Raw genomic sequence first — 18,842 nt, 5'->3', positions numbered from 1 at the left:
AAGTAAGTTTGAATATTCAAAGCCCATACAGAACTCTGTTCAATTACTCTAATAGGATGCACACCTCATAGACAAAATACTCTACCATTTCTACTGTTCAAATAACTGAGTGTTCAGGTAGTCAAAGGTCAGGCTACTGTAACTTCAGGTAATAAGGATGTACACATAGTATTAAATAGAACATACAAGTTTAGTAACTAATTCTTGCGATTTTCATTTTCAGTTGGAAGAATTTGTGGATTTCTCCACTAGTTTAATTTTTTCATGACTGCACATAAGCTATTGAATGTTATCCATGATCCATGGAATCATGCATGAGCCTGCATGGTAATAATTTTTAACAACTTTTAATCTTGGGGTTGTGTCCTGAGGCACCACAATCATGTGTTACCATCAAATATGGAGACCGACTGGAGCTGAACTTAGTCTATTATAACTATTGTTGAAATTTTCAAAGGATTAAATTTCACTAGCAGATTAGGTTTAATTCATCCTATATAGGCATGCAAATGATACTGGCATGATGGTATTGGTTAAGCATAACCAAGCCCACCAATACCTTCAGAGTGACCTCAAAAGTTATATATGGGTCTGATTTTTTTCACTGTCTTTACTTTGTTCCAGGACATTCCTTTTTTCCAACCACACTACATACAATACACACAACATGGACTTACCTTTGTGTCCGGTTTCTTCTCACTGACAACGCTAAGTGTTGATCTGTGATAGCACAATACAGCTTCCCTGTGGTTGTGTTGGTAGCTATTACAGTAATTTTCGATTAGTATATCTGCTAGTGTAGCAACCTCTCTTGTTTCACTACTTGTTTACTCTACTTGTACAGACTCTTTCAACATACCATTTAAGGGTGAACTATAATTCTACTGCATAAAACACTGGTATGTTTTGAAGGAAAACTGAGGCTCTTTGGAGGACAAGAAAGCCCAAAACTCCATGATCCCTAATATCCATACTGTATATGATACAGGATAGAGCAACACTGAGAGACAACTATAAAGCTATTTGTGTAAATGTCTGAATATTTGCAGAACTTTTGATAGGTCATTTTTGAGAAAAAGATCTGTAACAGATTGTTGCATTGAGTCAATTCCTCTGATTTGTGTTTGCAAAAGGGTATATTGAATTCTTAGATTCTATATAGACAATTTGCAGGCAAGAATTATATAGTGTGATAAAGAATTGTCACATGGTCAGAATTCAGTGTTGAACTCTGCCGTGTGGTGGAGAGACTGGAGACCAGGTAGGATCAGGAAACTCAATTGTGTTGGCAAGCTTGCAAGACAAGAGGGCTTTACGTCATGCATCTACTATGCTTTTCATGAGGAAGACCAAGTCCCTGATGCAAGTCCTTGCAATGTACCCACACTCCTGGAGACATGGCCTTTTTCAAAAGCTTGTACAGATTACTGTAAATGACAAAAGTAAAGTTTGGTGGATTTGCCAAATTCGCCAAACTTTTGTTGTTTACATTCCTGGTAGGGCTGAGCGATTGCAACATTTTGCTACTTTCACGATTGTACATGTAGGATGCAACATATCACGATTATGATAACTATCACGATGTTATAACTCACATGCATCAACATTGTGCATGCACAACTTTGTATGAATTATATACAAGGAGAAATTGTGTACAACCTGTTCGACACAATTAAGGCCATAGGCAGTTACAGTTTAATACAAACAGTATATAATAAATAATAGTATCCTTAAAATTCAACAGCTTCTAACAGGTAAGCTTTAAACAAGATTTATTCACACAATGAACTGTATCAGGATTGTTTTCTAGATTGTGTTCTTCCACAACAGTATGTGCTGAATATACTAATACACATTTGCATGTGATGTCACAACATCACGATTATTTATACCACATGCATATCAACATCACGATGTTCAGAGACAATCACGATAAATCCTACAATCAATATAATCTCCCAGCCCTAATTCTTGGCTAGGTGAGTCTGCCTAAGTACAAAAGGGTTATTCAGTATCCCATGTGGGCAAATATGCGGAGATGAACTGTTCAGACCAATCTCTGTTGTGTCTGTTCTTGGTAAAGTATTATAGAAAGTTGTGTCAGTCCAACTTGACAGTATAGAACAGAACAATCTATTCAATCCCCATCATGGAGCATACTGTGCAAGAAAGTCAACTGAGGATATTTGTTGCCAGCAGTTGATAGCTTTATGGGAAATGGGCTACCTTTCTGGATTTTCAAAAGGTTGATTCACTCTATTCTACTATACAAATCCTTATTCACACCCCAGAAGCTGCTGCTTGTATATAAATTCACAGTTTGAACTTCTTAATCAGTGGGCAATTGATAGTAGAATGGAATTGAATTACTCAGAATCAACAGTGATGTGGTTCACAGTACAAAAAGATATGTTTCCATGGTGTTTCTGTAATGGAACTTAAAATTTTCAGGAAGCATATAAGTTTATCCGTCATAATTCATACACATTTCCTGTAAGGAATTTTGCACATTTCTTAAAAATTACCAAATTGTGACAATTCCTTAAACAATTCCATTCACTTTTCCTTGACTCCACATTCAGGCATTTCTGGCTCAAGAAAATGTCAAAATTTGTTATGCATGAAATCTCAGGAAACACATATTTTTGTGCAGTGGTTCAGGGTGTCTAAGCATAGCCAGAAAGTTGTTACAAGTCAGAAATATCTTGGCCTAGTATTTGATCATAATAATTGATCATAATTTATCCTAGGACCACTCACAAGTCTGCAAGAAAATATCTTACTATTTGTATTCGCTGTCATCAAAATGTTTTTGGCAAACTTTTGACTGAAGCACTAGTACTTGTCCTTTCTCATCTTAACTATTCTCTTCTAGTGTGGGGCACTTTACTACATACTCAATCATTACAAAAGGCTCAGGAGGATGCAGAATAGGGCAGTATGTCTTTGTAGGAATTTGCACACGTCTTGGAGCACTACCAACATCTTCAGTGGCTTCCACTAGATACTTTCATACAGTATCATTCTTTATGCTTGCCAGTTTCATAGAATGCGGTGTATACCACCACTGCAACTACTATTCTGTTTGGTAGGCATCACTATCATAATACTAGAACATGCTCTTTCTTTGCTAATCTGGCTAGATGCCATTAACATTTTCACAATGACATTTTTGTTAAAGGACTCACAATGGTGGAATGGATTACCTACTGATGAGAATTTTACTATTGTTAGTAATGACAGTTGTTCTTTTTTGTTTTTATGTAATTTGTTCAATCATCTTTCTAATTTGCATTTATTTTATTTGTGTCCATGTATTTGTTTTGTATCCATGTGTTAAGTCTTGTGCTTGTTTGCTAGCTAGGTGTAATTTTGTCTGTATTGTATGCTGCTCTGGCAAGGAAAAACAGTATTGCTGATCGTCAGAGGGTAATTTATAAATCAGTCAATCAATCAATCAATCATGATTTCAAAGGAATCTACAGACAGGAAGAAGAGTGTATATATGTGTAGACTATTCTGTTTCAGACAGGTTAGTGCGATGTTTGTGTGTTTAGCGTTTATCTAAGTACTGTATAAAATTTTATTTATGAATGTTCTGGTGTTAATTTACACAAATAAGTAATTGAGTAATAAGTAGCTACAGCTTCAATAGTTCTGTCACTCTAATTCACACCATCTATACAGTTGGATCAATTGTCTTCATACATCAGCAAGGACTCTTGAAATTGATCCACTCTGTCATCAGAGATGCGCATCTCACAATACCTGTAAGATACATAACTAACTGTGATATAAGTTGGTATACATTATTTATTTATATACTCTCAATGTTTGTTGATTTGTTACTCTGGATTCTACTGTCTGTAGAAGACATTAACTAACAAGCCGTACATGTATACATTTATGCAACTAAATTTTCTGCTGCAAAAGTAGTAACCACTAATCAAGGCTCCACTCTTACAATTGAAGGCTAGTCATGCTTCATCAAGCATCTTGATTGTGAATTGTGATCTCTGAACATGACACCTCAAATCCATACCAAGTGCTAGCAGTGTAATGCACTGAAAATTGTATTTCATGCCATGCAACTTGCAAGGCCACCTCAACATATTCCAAGAAACAACCAGGCACCAAGTTTGCTTTAATGGCCATACATCATGGTGATTTCAACTTTCTCCACTGAGTTTTGCAGTGTTTAATTGCTTTTCTATACCAGCTTGCCTTTCTGCAAGTACATGTAGTACAAGTTTAAAAAAAAAATTAACTAGAGTATGGACCATGCACATCGATAAAAAGTACTGGAGTAGTGCACAATATTAAATCACAGTAAAACAATAAGAAGTGTTACATCCCTACTGTGCATTTCTATTATGGTATCTTGAGCACAGTAAGGATGTAACACTTCTTATGGTTTTATTGTGATTAATATCGTGCACTACTCCAACTTGTTTCACTACTTTTATCGATGTGCTATGGTTCCTACTCTAGTTGAAAATTCCAATTTTTTTTCGCATTCTTGTTTATTAACTTTTTTTGTAAAATAAGATTATTATGACTGGTGAACCCAAGCATACCACATTTTGAAATGGCGCCGTATGCCCCAGCTATCAATTATCATCAGAAAAGTGAAGTGTCCATTACACTCCGTTGTCAGCTATGTTCAACCTGCTACACAGCAGCACAAATCAAGAACTGTTCGAAAAGCATCTCTACAATCAAATAGCCACTATGAAAAATACGGACGAATACTGTTACGAAGGGAAGCCATCATGTGCTACTGCCAAATCGACACTTTTCACTGTCACAAAGATGAATGGGACACAAAGGAGGACACTGGTAAGTCCATGAAGAATGCATTGTACGTACTGCGGTATGCCAAAAGGTACCTCTCAGACCGAAGTGACTTCGAACAGTGAAAAAATCAAGCCTGTAGCGTTAGCCATTATTGAATTATGCTTGTATGAAGGCATCAGTCAGTCAGTCAGTAGAAAATTCTGTTAAATTTAAAAAAAAAAATTCTGTAGCAACTTGTTGAAAGTGTTTTGGGTTGATCTGAAAGCTTGCCTGGGCTTAGTTTTACCTAACCAATACTGCCTCATCATCAGGGAAAATTGAGGCTGGTCTTGGGTGATGTTATTTCGTGGGCCACGCTTGCTCCTTTGTGGTCCCTACTATACAGTACTATCGTACTGTATGATACTATCGTACTGTATGATACGTGATTATAAGCCCAAACTTTGTTATCCTTAATATACAGTACAGTAGTACTGTATGATGTGCTTGCAGATCAAGACAGTTGGTGGTGTGTTTGCATATATACATCACACACTTTTCTGGCCAAAAAACCTTACAATACCTTCATAGTGCCTTAGCAGTATTGGTTAGCCCCAAAAGTACCTTCAATATGACCTGAAATGCTTCCAAAAAAATGCTACAATTTTATTTTGAAAATTGGAATTTTCTACTAACTGACTGACAGACAGACTGACTGACTGATGACTGACTAATGCCTTCAGACAAGCGTAACTCAATAACAGCTAAGGCTACAGGCTTGATTTTTTTTCACTGTGTAATGTTGCTTCATCCCGAGACATGTCTATTAGCATACTGCAGTGCATACAATACATGGATCATGGACTTACCTTTGTCCTCCTTTGTGTTCCATTTCTTTTTGGTGACAGCCAAAGGTCTTGATTCACAGTTGGTAGTGTGACGGCCTCCCTATGTTTGTAAACTGGAATTGTCCGTATTTTCCATTGTGACTGCAGAGGCGCTTCTCCTACACTGTAATGCTATGAAACAAGCTGAACATAGTTGAAAGCAAAGCGTAATGGCCACTTATGAGTCAGTAGCTAATCGGTAGTTGGAGCACATATTTTTCATAGTATGGCAGGGGCGCTTCTCCTATTATTCTTCATTTTTAGCACTATGTTACAGACCGAATAGAAGCATAATCACCACTTCACTTTCGAGTCATTAATTGATAGCTGGGGCACATGCTCAGACTAAAATGTTAACTGCTGGTAGTGCTCTCATTTCTTTTGATGTTGTATGTGCAGATTCACCAGTCATAATAAGGCCAGGCGAACTTCATTACTTGTTTCTCATCCACAAAAATTCGGATTTCCATGTGGGCGGAAGGTCATTTTTCACTATTCATTATTAAATAAAATACTCCAAATCAAGCTGTCTATTACTAAAAAGATTAGCTAAAGCCTTTATGAACTAATTCGTGTTACCACCGTTTCTGAGATGCAAGTTACATTTGCTGTACTGCTGTAAAATGATAGCCAGCCTTCTTAGCACCAAAATATGTGTGCATGTGATTGATAACAACAATAATAAAATTAGAGGCGGTGGGATGTGGGTGAGGATGAGAAACAATTAATCAAGTTTACCTGGCCTAATGTTACAAAAAAGTAGCAAGTATAAGGAAGTTTAAGTTTGATTATGGATCATAGAAAAACTAAAGTGGGGAAACAAGGGAGGTTGCCTACACCTACGGATATACTAGAGAACATTTGATCATAGGCGATTCTAAGGGGGGGCCAGGGGGGGCCAAGGCCCCCCCTGTTAAAAAATAACTTTTAAAACATCTTGGGGAAAAGTTGCTGTATAGATTGGCATTGTTATTTTTAGTATTTTTCATGTTTTTAGAACAAATTTTAGGCTGTTTTCAAGCCTTTAAATTGCAAAAATCCTGCAGCTTCTGGGGGTTGCACCCCCAGACCCCCCTGAAAATTCTACTTTATACTATAACCAAACAACAATAGTTATGCTGTTCCCTACTGGGCCCCCCCTGTAGGTCAGGTCTAGAATCGCCACTGCATTTGATCCTAATTCAGTCATGGGTATAGGCTGAAGTAGGGATTAAATATCCACTATAGTATATAGTATATCTTCAGGTGCGACCTCCCTTACCTTTTTTCTTTGATCCACCTAATCAGACTTAAAATTCCTTATACTTGTATATAGTATGTACCTCACAACTGGTTGGTGATCATTATTATTAACAAGGTTACATACATCTGGTTCATTATTATTGTTCTTTTTCCGCTTTAACATCCATGAGGTGAATGGGGTTTAGCCATCAATACACAAAATAAACAAAGTGGGGATATGGTCAATAAAACTGAAATTGCAATAGTTGCAGACTTTGAAATGCTGAAAGTGGACAAATTAACAACCAATACCATGTTGAGCAAAACAGTAATATCGAAGATGTTCAAAAACTGATGTTTATATGCTTGAATCCATCCATGAATCAGCAGAATGATAGCACAAGTTGTCTGTAAACAGTACAATCTAATCTGAGAGTCACTAATAATACAAACCACTAGGAAAACCACTAATCGACATATCAGATAATAAGCTGCAAACCAACGATACTTGTCTTTGTAGCTTCCTTGAAACTGATCCAGTAATGCTTTAATTCTGATGAAATTGAACCTTCTTTTTAGAAATGGCTCAAGCAAGAGTAAACATGGAAAACCTACTACAAAAACTGCAGCAGTAGAAATTGCTACAATGCCATACATCACATGTCTACCACTGAAATATTTCACATCTGGCGAGGAATAAGAGAATGTACCATCAACATCATTAAATGTCAGTGGTCTCAGCAACTGAAGTGAGGTTGATGCTAGTGATGTATAAGACAACAACAGCAGAACACACACAGCTTGTACAATAAAACGTTGGCCAAAGTTTGCTATCCTCCTTGAATATTTAGCTGCTCTAGATATCCCAAATAGTATAAGTGAAACAGCTATCACTTGAATGTAATTGATAAACTGTTGGTCAATTCCATTTAATCCTTTAACAAAACACAATTTTCCAATAATTTGTGGATTCAGTTTGGCAAAACTTGATATCACTGCAACTAGCTGAAACACTAGATCAGAAATGTACAAGTCATTACCTAACAAACCATCCACTATACTATAATAGTATATTACCCCATATAAATGTCCCAGAGATATTTGAAATTTGGAATGCATTAAACCACACACACCCACTACTATTACAATCCAATACAGAATTGTCAACACAATCACCAGTGGTAACATCCAAGAACACTTCCTCTCATCAACACAGTCAGGAGCATTATATGCTAGAGTATATCCTGAACTACATTCACCACAAGCTACTCCTGTCCTGTGTAGTCTACATTGATCATCTAATTCTCTTGGTAAGCTATAATATCCATTTCCTGTCTCATTGTGATACTAAAATCGCAATAGAAGTTGGGACATAATGATGCAGTATGTTTTCCTAAGACACTACCAAACCAGTATCCTTGTCTGATCTCAGCATTATCTCCATTACACCGGATAACATCATCAATATTGTAGCAATCACATATTTGAGAAATTGGGTTAAAAACGTATCCACTAAAACACGGTGATAATTTCACTGACAACATTGCTGTTATTACTTTAAACTGAGGAGATGGAATTGAAATCATGTTCAACAGCAAGCTAAAATCATCATGATGATTGCTCTCTGTAGCATTTACTCCAGCAACAGTGATTCCATTTCGCAAACACACTTCACTATTCTGTAGACGGTACGTGGAATTGCAATCAACACAACTTATGAAAACCTGTACTGTTTCCCTACTAGGATCATTAAAATAATCACACACTGTAGTAGAGAAAGATATCGGATGTCCTAACATGTTTGGTCCAGAACAGCTATCATTGGTGAGATCACATGCGTCTCGTGAACATAAATTTACCTTAAGAGGTGAAGAATCAATAGCACCATTAGCCTGTGTGTAACTGAACTTGCTATTAATGTTCAAGATACGAAGAGTAAAATCTTCATCACATGATTCAATAAAGTTAAAGTATATATCATTACCAGCAATGCTGGCAGAATTACTATCAAAGGAGATTGCTGCCTCATCAACTGTCCTCACAGACCTCACTGGATTACAACTGGAGCTATCTGGGGTAAAATCAACATAAATAGCTCCTCCACGAAATCTTACAGTATTGCCAATAAAATGTGCTAAAGAAGATGATTCCAAATTAAGATAAGAATTCTCATTAAGATATATGGCTGCACCATTGTCAGCTGTGTTCTCCACAAACGTATTATTGACTTTCAAATGAAGTACAGATGATGAAATAAACAGAGCAGATCCAACATTGTTATTAAATCTTGTAAAGTTAAGAGTCAAATTTGGCATTACTTGTTTAAGCATATCAACAATATATACTATGCTCTTTCCTCCAAAACTGTATCTAAATAAGCACTCAATTATAATTATTTGAGTATATGGAACATCAATATCTGAGTTGGTGTTCTCTGTTGAAATGTACAATGCAGCTCCATGACCTGTACTTTTATTACTTGTATTGTTAACAATTACACATCTTGAAAAGTTGCAGCTTATACCCCTCCTAATTTGAGTTGGTGCAATGTGTATAGCTGATCCAATGCTATTTTCAAATAAACATTGTGAAAAGTCAACAGTAAATGTTCTGCAAAATCGAATCTCTAAAGTTAAGGTTGAGCCACCCACAATATTATTCTGCCATGTGCATTCAGTAAACTTACCATCAAACTACTGTCATCAACAGCACTAGCAGCTAGTATTTAAAATGTACACTATCTCATAACCTATATTACTATAATTGTTAGATATAAAAGCAGTGTTAACAAATCAATATTGAAATTATTGTCTATTACTGCTGATATATGCACACATCCATACGAATTTCTTCCTTTATTTCCAATAAATGATACATTATTCAATGAAATAGAGCTGCTATTTCCTATCAGAGAATTAATTAACAGTGCTGGGTTACTGTAATTTACAAATTGTGAGTTTGAAATTGATATTTCTGTGGTGGGCGCACTCACATTGTCAAGAAAAAAGCCATACCCAAAACCATCTTGATGATGACCAGTTTGAAAATTTGTGTCACTGATTTGAAACATTGCTTGGGAGGCTGTGACACTTGCTGATAAAATACTGTATTCAGTAAATTCACATGAAAGGACTATCAAACTAAATGGCATAATCATTTGTTGAGAAACCATCAACTTAATGGAAAAGGTTGAATAGCTGATCACAATTGTGAAGTGCCTAATAGTTTCAAAGCTCAGATCGAGTTAATGTAATGTCATAATCCATCCTTGAACCACATGCTGTAAAATTACTATCTTGTATGGATATCAGTTGGTCCCCATAAAATCTGTATTGCATGTCATCCACATCATTTTCAGTGTAACAAAAAGAGCGGTTACTTATTATAACACTAGAAATTCTTATGAGAAGACGACTAGTATAACACTCATCCCATGTGATCCCCTCAATGATGACATCACTACATGACTCACAGTACACACCTCCACTATTGTTACACATGATAGTAGCACCATTACCAGTTATTGTAATGTTGTGTAGGTTTCCTGATCCTATTGGAGTGGTAGTGTGTATGTAACTGATTCTGATGTGATGTTTATAATGGAATTACTTGTCAGATTTTGTAATGCAAGAGTGAGAGAACCACAAGGACATCCACCAGTTACACAGCATGTATCATTATCATTGCTGTTGCTATCAACAGTGATCACTTTGTTGTGACCTTCTGCAATACGCAAAGTTGTCAACAGGAGCCAAGTAATGAAGATACCCATGAAATACAGTACAATTACTTTGTACTTTAACAACTATATAAGAGATACAACAGATTCAACTTGCCTGTGTGCCCAGATATACAATAGCGATGGCTACAAGAGACTGGGTTGAGTACAGAAATGTACAATGAAATGTGTGGGGCTTAACATGTGTAAGTCAGAGGTGAATCTGTAGCATTTGGTGAATAATAATAGTGCATGGCTATTTTATTTGAGTAGTGGTGGATGACGACACATCCCTGATTCTAAAGTTAGACTGGTCCCCAGCTACTTATGCTACCTTATTCTATAGCAGAGCTGTTTACCGTACATTAATGTTGTTATGGTATGTACACTTTACCAAAGGTAAAGGTATACAGTGTACTACTTATGAATATTAGTTTTAGATTTTTGTAAACTTCAGCACAAGTGCTTTGACTGATTTTAATACACACGTGTAATAAAGAACATCATACAGCACAGTAGCACTGTATTTTATATGGATCATAGCTTGTACTTTCTCACAAAAAACATTAGCAGTATTGGTGAAGAAGCCCAAAAGTACATTTAGTGCAACCCATAAAGTTTCCAATTCATTGCCTCAAACTTGATTTTTAGAAATTTTAATTTTGTGAAATCGACTGACTGACTTACCAACAGGGGCGGAGGAAGTAGTTGATATGAGGGGGGGCTGGGCTGACCAGACTTATGGAAATGATCTACATTGTCTCTGGTTTGGTAAGGTGAGACCAAAAAAAAGAAAGAAAGGTCACAGCCAGCTGAGAATAGCTACCCACCTCACCAGCTACACATTTATAGCTGATAAACTACATAAAATCCCTATATAGCTGAGAATAGCTCACTACACACTGCAAGGTCTCAACACATAAAGGGGAGAAATGATGGAATCAGAGAAGAATACTTTCTGCACTTAGCTGACTCTGCAGAGTTTGTCAGCTGGCTGGCATCACTTGCAGAAGTAGATAAATTAGATGGGGCCAGGGTGTCTGAACAGATAAAGTCCCAGAGCAAGGGTAAGCCCCGTGACCAAGGAATCAATGACATGCCATCTGGCCTCTTACCATCATTACGACACACACCGACTGGCTCCAAAACAGCAGGAACACCTCCAGACACCAGAGCACAACGAATAGTTTCATTCACTGCAGCGTGCCGAGGAATTGGTTCCATTGTTCTACCTTGCAATTGGGAGTTATCCTTGCCACTTTCTAGCCCAGTTGCATGCCACACAATGCCCACTCCACCAACCAGCTTAGATAAAAGTCAAATCGTACCTCTGAAAACTGCAAAGTGTCTATCTAGTATAGCTACAAAGTCTAAATCTTTAGTGTAGTAATATGTGGTTGTAGTTGTATGTTATATTATGTGGTTGTTAATGTGTGGTTGTAGCTGTATAGTTTCCTAATATATTATGGTTTGTTGTAAAGGTTTCATATTGTTCTATTGTTGTAGCTGATCTATATCTATTGTATGTATGCTATTGTTTGATTAGTTATTATCTAAGTAAAGCTGAGAGGAGTCGCGTGTAGCTAGCTAGGCATCATATAGCCAGATATTACATGGTGTCAGAAGTGGGATCCATAGGATGGCCACATTTCAAGTAGCTTCAACTTCGCTAGGCCAGAAGAGTGGCCTAAGTGGCTTAAACGTTTCGAGCGGTTTAAACATGCTTCAGGACTCGCAGAGAAGTCAGAAGAAAGTCAAATCAATACATTGATCTATACAATGGGCTCCCGGCAAAGCAGATGACATTTTTCAATCCTTCAACTTGTCGACTGAGGATCACAAAAAGTATGACACTGTTGTTACCCGTTTCCAAGGTCATTTCATTACGAGGGGTCCGACACATGCTGAAATCACGTACACCCACGGCTGAAATCAACTGAAATCACTGCATGAAATCAGAAATCACTGAACGAAATCAGAAATCACCGAACGAAATCAGAAATCACTGAAATCACACAATTGTCTTGAAATCACGGTGAAATCTCGACATGTCACCGAAATCTAACGTGAAATCTTCATGAAAATAAAGTTCAGAGTTACTCAAGCATGGTTTTGCTACAGTATAGCTGTCGCAATAGGCATCCAAACTACTTACTCTCGTTTTATCTGACGTAGCTACTCATGCAGTTCGATACTAGTCTATACTGATAGCTTGCTAATTTTGTTTTGTTGTGATGCCATGAGGTGATCTCCAGCTCATGAACGAGTGTTCAGTCTTTGTGTGCAGGGCTAACTACTGCACCTGCTGCATGCATCCTGACTACATGAATTATTACTATCTCAGCTATACTATACCATGCAGGTGTGGCTGTCGTTTCATTACTTGCCGAAATGTTATTTTTGAGCGAGCTAAATTTAACTCTCGCATACAAGAAGAAGGAGAATCAGCAGACTCTTTTATTACTTCCTTGTATGGACTAGCAGAACACTGTGGGTTTGGTACACTACACGACGAACTAATTCGTGATCGTATTGTTGTGGGAATCAGAAACCGAGTCAGAGACACTAGTCTATCAGAGAAGCTACAAATGGATCCCAAACTCAATTTACAGAAAGCTGTTAATGCTGTTCGCCAGAGTGAAGCTGTAAAATCACAGCAAGCCACAGTAAGGGGTGTGGCTAAGTCCATGATGACGCCATTGACGTTCTGCAAAAAGGCAGACGCCTGCAGAAGGGGCAGGGCTACAAAGTCCGCAAGCAGTTCAGCAGCTATAACGACAAACTACCAGTGCACAAACCTCTCAGCAAGTTTCATAGTAAACCACCGAACAATTACAACTGTTCTTACTGTGGACAATCACCAATGCATCCACGACAGCAATGTCCAGCCAGAGATGCTGTCTGTCACCGTTGCTCTAAGAAAGGACACTTTAAGTCAGTGTGCCGATCTAAGGTTGTGGATGACATTTCAGACAATAACTCTGATGTTACCTCAAGCACCGGAGAACTATCTTTCCTTAATACAGTTTCTTCAGAAGTTTCCGTTGTGCATGGAGGAAGCCAACCATGGACTGTTGTACTTGGTCTGAACAGTAGTCAGACAGAATTTAAAATTGACACTGGAGCAGATGTTACAGTTGTACCAGAACATGTTTACAATGAGTCTAGAGATGGACCTTTGAGCTCCTCAGACAGAATACTCCGCGGCCCAAGCAAGCGCTCTCTACAAGTATTGGGCAAGTTTCTGGCAACTTTACAGAAGGATCAATCCAAAACACAAGAGCAAATCTATGTTGTCAGAGAGCTACAGAAAGCACTTCTAGGAAGACCTGCAATTGAATCCTTAGGGCTACTAATTCGTGTTGATGAAGTGTTGTCAAGTAAAACAGTTGTTGTTTCCTCATCTTTTCACAGGTTTAGGCTGTATGAAAGGAACTTACCACATTGATCTCAGACCTGATGCTACTCCGTTTGCTCTCACAGTACCTCGTAGAGTAGCTATACCTCTCATGGAGAAAGTCAAAACTGAACTACAACTAGGCCTGCGCCTATTATGCCGGCATAATCTTGAGAATAATGGGTCACCAATTTCGTGAGAATAATTGGTGGGGACTATTCTACGGAACGGAACGGAATGATGGACTAAACCACGGAACGGAACGCTTTCTCAAATTGAAGCTTGCAACTTACCATTGCTGAAACTTCCCTTATAAGTTAGCAGTGGCATCTCCAGTGGGTGATTAAACAGAATTAACGGATCGATTGTGGGTTTTTGTTGGTTGTCATTAGTAACGAAGTATTATTGTGGGATGAGCTGTATCAGTGATGTTCATCCATACGGAAGGGAACTTTATGTGAGCTGTTTTTCTTATTTAGACTTTAGAAAACAGTCTTTCAAGTCATAAGTCAGTGTATAAATAAAGCAAGCAGGAAGATACTGGTAACAGGAAAGAGCCAGCTGAATTAAAACTTGAAGAATTTTGTGCAGTGTGTGAGGAGCAAATATTTTGGCAGACCGCAAGGAGGGTATATTCTGCAAACATCACTGAAGTGTATGCATGAAGTTATTTATATATTAACAGCTGGTGCAGTGGACTAATGCCGTATTCAGTAGTGAGCTGATTTTATCTGTTGCACAATTCAAGGATGTGTCTGACTGCTAGCCTTGAATCAGGCTAAATGCCAAAACTCCAAGATCAGCCAAATCTCTATTATAAGCCGCACGTGAAACCATGCCCGTAGCCACCAGGCAAACGTGATTTGGACCAGGATGTGTGTGTAATTTCAATGTATCTAGTCAGACCTGAAATGGAACACTCACATTAATTACATACCACCTAAGAATCCTAGGATTTCTTAAGTGTAACATTTCACATGCTTCACTTCAAACAAAACAGGTTAAATTTGTTCGTCTATTTTCAAGTGATTCCCAGTCCAGCTGGTCCATGAAATTACAATGGGATCACATGTATTTGTTACAGTGCAGGCTGTCCTGTGTTGGATCTACTCTAGAGTTGAAATTTCAAGGTAGACTCACTGCCAATGTACTGACACTAGTACTGTTGTAGCATGTTTAAGTGGAGGACAAATGAAATAGTAATGCTAGGTTATTTATGTATACAAATTTTTCATAACTAGGCAGATGCTAGCAGCATCGTGGGGCGAGCCTGAACTGAACTTAGAAGCTATAGCTAACTAATGATACTATGTATACTTTTACAGGCACTGTGGCAAGATGGCAAAGTCAGCACGAGGAGTCAGCATATTGTTGTAAATACATTTTGATGGTGTAATGTGTAATGATGAAATGCGCTAAAGTATAGCTATATATTGGTCCACATTCACATGAGCATTTGTTACTACACCAGCATTCAAACCACTATCAATATAAACTACTGAATAAATTTAATTAAAACGTACTAATCCTGCCTTCTCTGCTGTAAGATTGTGTCCCTTTGCTGTTGTGTCAATTGAGTACGTCTTCTTCTGCTACTTTCTCTGTTTCTCCTTCGTCTTTCCTCCGCTTGCTCTGGTGTTTCGCGATCTCTTCTAAATCTATACTGCTCTCTTCTTCTTCTAAGCCGTTCTTCTCTATCCATTATGTACCATCTATAGCCAATCTCACCGTGATAACACGTGGCATGGTTGAGGACACGAGCAGTGCTGTACCATGTATAGCCAATCTCCGCGTGACAACACGTGGCATGGTTGAGGACACGAGCAGTGCTGTAATCTACGCCGCTTATTTTTCCGTGGCACGGTCGACGACACGAGCATATATGGAAGTGCTGTAATCTACGCCGTTTATTTTTCCGTGGCACGGTCGATGACACGAGCATATATGGAAGTGCTGTAATCTACGACGTTTATTTTTCCGTGGCACGGTCGACGACACGAGCATATATGGAAGTGCTGTAATCTACGCCGTTTATTTTTCCGTGGCACGGTCGATGACACGAGCATATATGGAAGTGCTGTAATCTACGCCGTTTATTTTTCCGTGGCACGGTCGACGACACGAGCATATATGGAAGTGCTGTAATCTACGCCGTTTATTTTTCCGTGGCACGGTCGACGACACGAGCATATATGGAAGTGCTGTAATCTACGCCGTTTACTTTGCCGTGACATGGACTACAGTGGGCATTAATTCGGTAAGTTTCCGATTTCTTTTGTAGTTGTTTGCGCATGGTCCATGACACGAAACTTACGTGGGCGACTCGCTAGTGTGGGGCTCGCTCAGGCTCGCCCCAATGAAATTGATATCCCATTTTGATTTGTACTTCCACTTTGCAACATATTCAAGAACAAGAAGCTACCACACTTAATCTCCAACCACTGTCATTAATTAACCAAGATCTCACTAGTCTGTAATTCACCTTACTGTAGTGATTTTATTGATTCATCTGTATGTTTTCTTCATTTTCCTTTGAAGTTGTATCAAGAGTTCATAATAAGGTGGAGAGTGTCTAACTTGAATGCATTCACCAAACACCCTGCTTAAAGTAACACCTCGGCCTTATTTCAGAACAAAGGCTTTACCTTCTTCAGCAACACTAATCAACAGTTTTCTATCCCCCAGTAAAGTTGTTGATTTGATGAAAGGTGAACTTTACGCAGGGTGTTTGTACAGGCCATACTGAGAGTTAGACACTCTCCCCCATACAAATTAGTATTACGAACTCTTGGTTGTACAGTATAGGTAAACAAAGACAGAGGCGTAGCTAAGGGGGGGCAAGGGGGGGAATTTGCCCCCCCATCACTAAATGATTTTTTTAAAACCTTCGTCACAAGTTTACCAGTATTAAACTGACACGCAAATGACTGTAAATTATGTACACTACTACGCGGTATCACCAGGGGTTGCTAGTGAATGCGCACACACAACATTCAACTCGCTCGTGAATCCATCGAACGAAAATATTAGAGACATACTTCTATGTTTAGCCTAGATTATAGTGATGGGCGATATCAGGATTTTCAGAACGATACGATATCGATACGATATTGATTAAAATTGACCGATATTGATACTTTTCGATACGATATTGTAACATTATTTGTTCATGTAAATTGCCAGTTTTCTTACATAATTTGATAGTAGGTAGCTATAGCTATACACAATGGAGATTCCCCGCCCACATACACAAGAGTAATAGTGATTTGAAAATTGCTGAAGGTAATGGAAAGCTACAATTAACAATTAAATAAGCTAAAATGCATTTTAAAATTAAATTCAGATCACGTGATGTATCGTATCGAAATATCGGATTCTGTAAAATATATCGATACTTTTCGATATTAGCAAAAAATCAAACGATACGATATAATATCGATATATCGCCCAACACTACTAGATTACTCGCGTGATAGAACATTTTTGAATCTAAAAAGAGTGACCCGCTTCTCCGCGGCAGGAGTCACAAGTGACAAACGAGACCAGATGACGCTACGAACCTACTGCCTACGAGGTGATAAAGTGTTAGCTAAATAAATGTACCAAGTTTGTTTTATCGAGTCGATCACACTGGACCTTTGTACGTACGGAAGTGCAGTCTGTTTTTACTTTGTCAGTCAGGTGGACCAGTCAAGCTTACAAGTTCTGCTAGCAAGACAAGTGGGATTTCGTGTAATACATGGCATTTCAATTTCGCCGAGTGAAGTGAGTGAATACGTCATCCTGTCAGCAGTGTGCTAGGACTGCAGCACAGGCTGTGGCTAACGTAAAGTAACCTGTATTTGCATTAAAGTATTAGCTCTACCGGACTGTGGATGAATTTGTTGGAGTACAGTTGTGGCACGTGCGATGATGCTCGACGAATATAGCTACCTCGATTGGAAGCAGTCAGTACTGAAATAGTTACGTAGCTAGTTCTTTAAGCTGTAATAATACAACACCGTATGTTGGCTAGCCCACCATTGGGTCATTAGCCTTTTTTGTAATCATGAATGATTTTGAGTGTTTCGTGGGGGTATGCCTGCCCCTCCATCACCTTCTGGCTAGCTACGCCCCTGAACAAAGATAAGTTTCTCTCCCATCTTATTCTAGGATTTCTATTGACAAGGAAAATTCAATTATTTGTATACAGGCTCAAAATTGAGAAAATAAAAAGTGAATTAATATTATACAGTCAGTTTGCTTTTGGATATTTGATGTCTCCAACCACAACAAAAATTTGATGAATCCATGCATCTCATCACTGGTCGTCTGAACATTCTGAAAGTGATACCTCACTCAATCAACCATATATTCTGTTTGTTAGACTGAATAAAGTCATGATTACCTAAACAATCACTTAATTAATGTTTTATAATTATCCTATTCCATTTTCCTGAAGGTTCCACTGATAAAATGCAATTTCAGCAATGATAGCAGCTAGCCAAGCTGCAAGTTGATCCAGAAAGCATTCCATTCTGTAAAATAGACCCCATCCAGAATTCAACTCAGTACTCAGGCTGAGATATCTGACAATAGTCCACTACTCTGTTAAGGCCAATGAAATTTGATTACCAGTTTCGCGTCATCGCCCGCATGCTTTTGATACACCCACATGGAATTTCATTATTGGTATTTCAGATTGAAATATTCTAATAGAGCAGTCACTTTTACTCTAATGGAGCAATGAGCTATATTCTAATGGAAAAATCACTTGTTATACGGATTAGTAACGTATTTTAGCTATTTAATGCAGGAGTAATCAATGTAGACTCACTTTTTTTGGCAGAAATCTTCATGTTTG

The 18,842-nt window shown here is 38.1% G+C and overlaps 1 protein-coding gene across 1 annotated transcript; it reads left to right on the top strand.

Moving 5' to 3' along the window:
* Nucleotides 1-12,926: 12,926 nt before the first annotated feature.
* On the top strand, nt 12,927-14,050 carry LOC136248535 (uncharacterized). The gene is made up of 2 exons (XM_066040307.1): nt 12,927-13,275; nt 13,320-14,050. Exons 1-2 carry the CDS (start codon nt 12,927-12,929, stop codon nt 14,048-14,050), a joined length of 1,080 nt encoding a protein of 359 aa, XP_065896379.1.
* The last annotated feature ends 4,792 nt before the right edge of the window (nt 14,051-18,842 follow it).

This window comes from Dysidea avara, chromosome 3 (genome assembly GCF_963678975.1).
Source record: "Dysidea avara chromosome 3, odDysAvar1.4, whole genome shotgun sequence".
In the NCBI taxonomy this organism is placed as follows: domain Eukaryota; kingdom Metazoa; phylum Porifera; class Demospongiae; order Dictyoceratida; family Dysideidae; genus Dysidea; species Dysidea avara.
The sequence above is the reverse complement of the archived record's forward strand: the minus strand, read 5'-3'. Positions and strand labels throughout refer to the sequence as shown.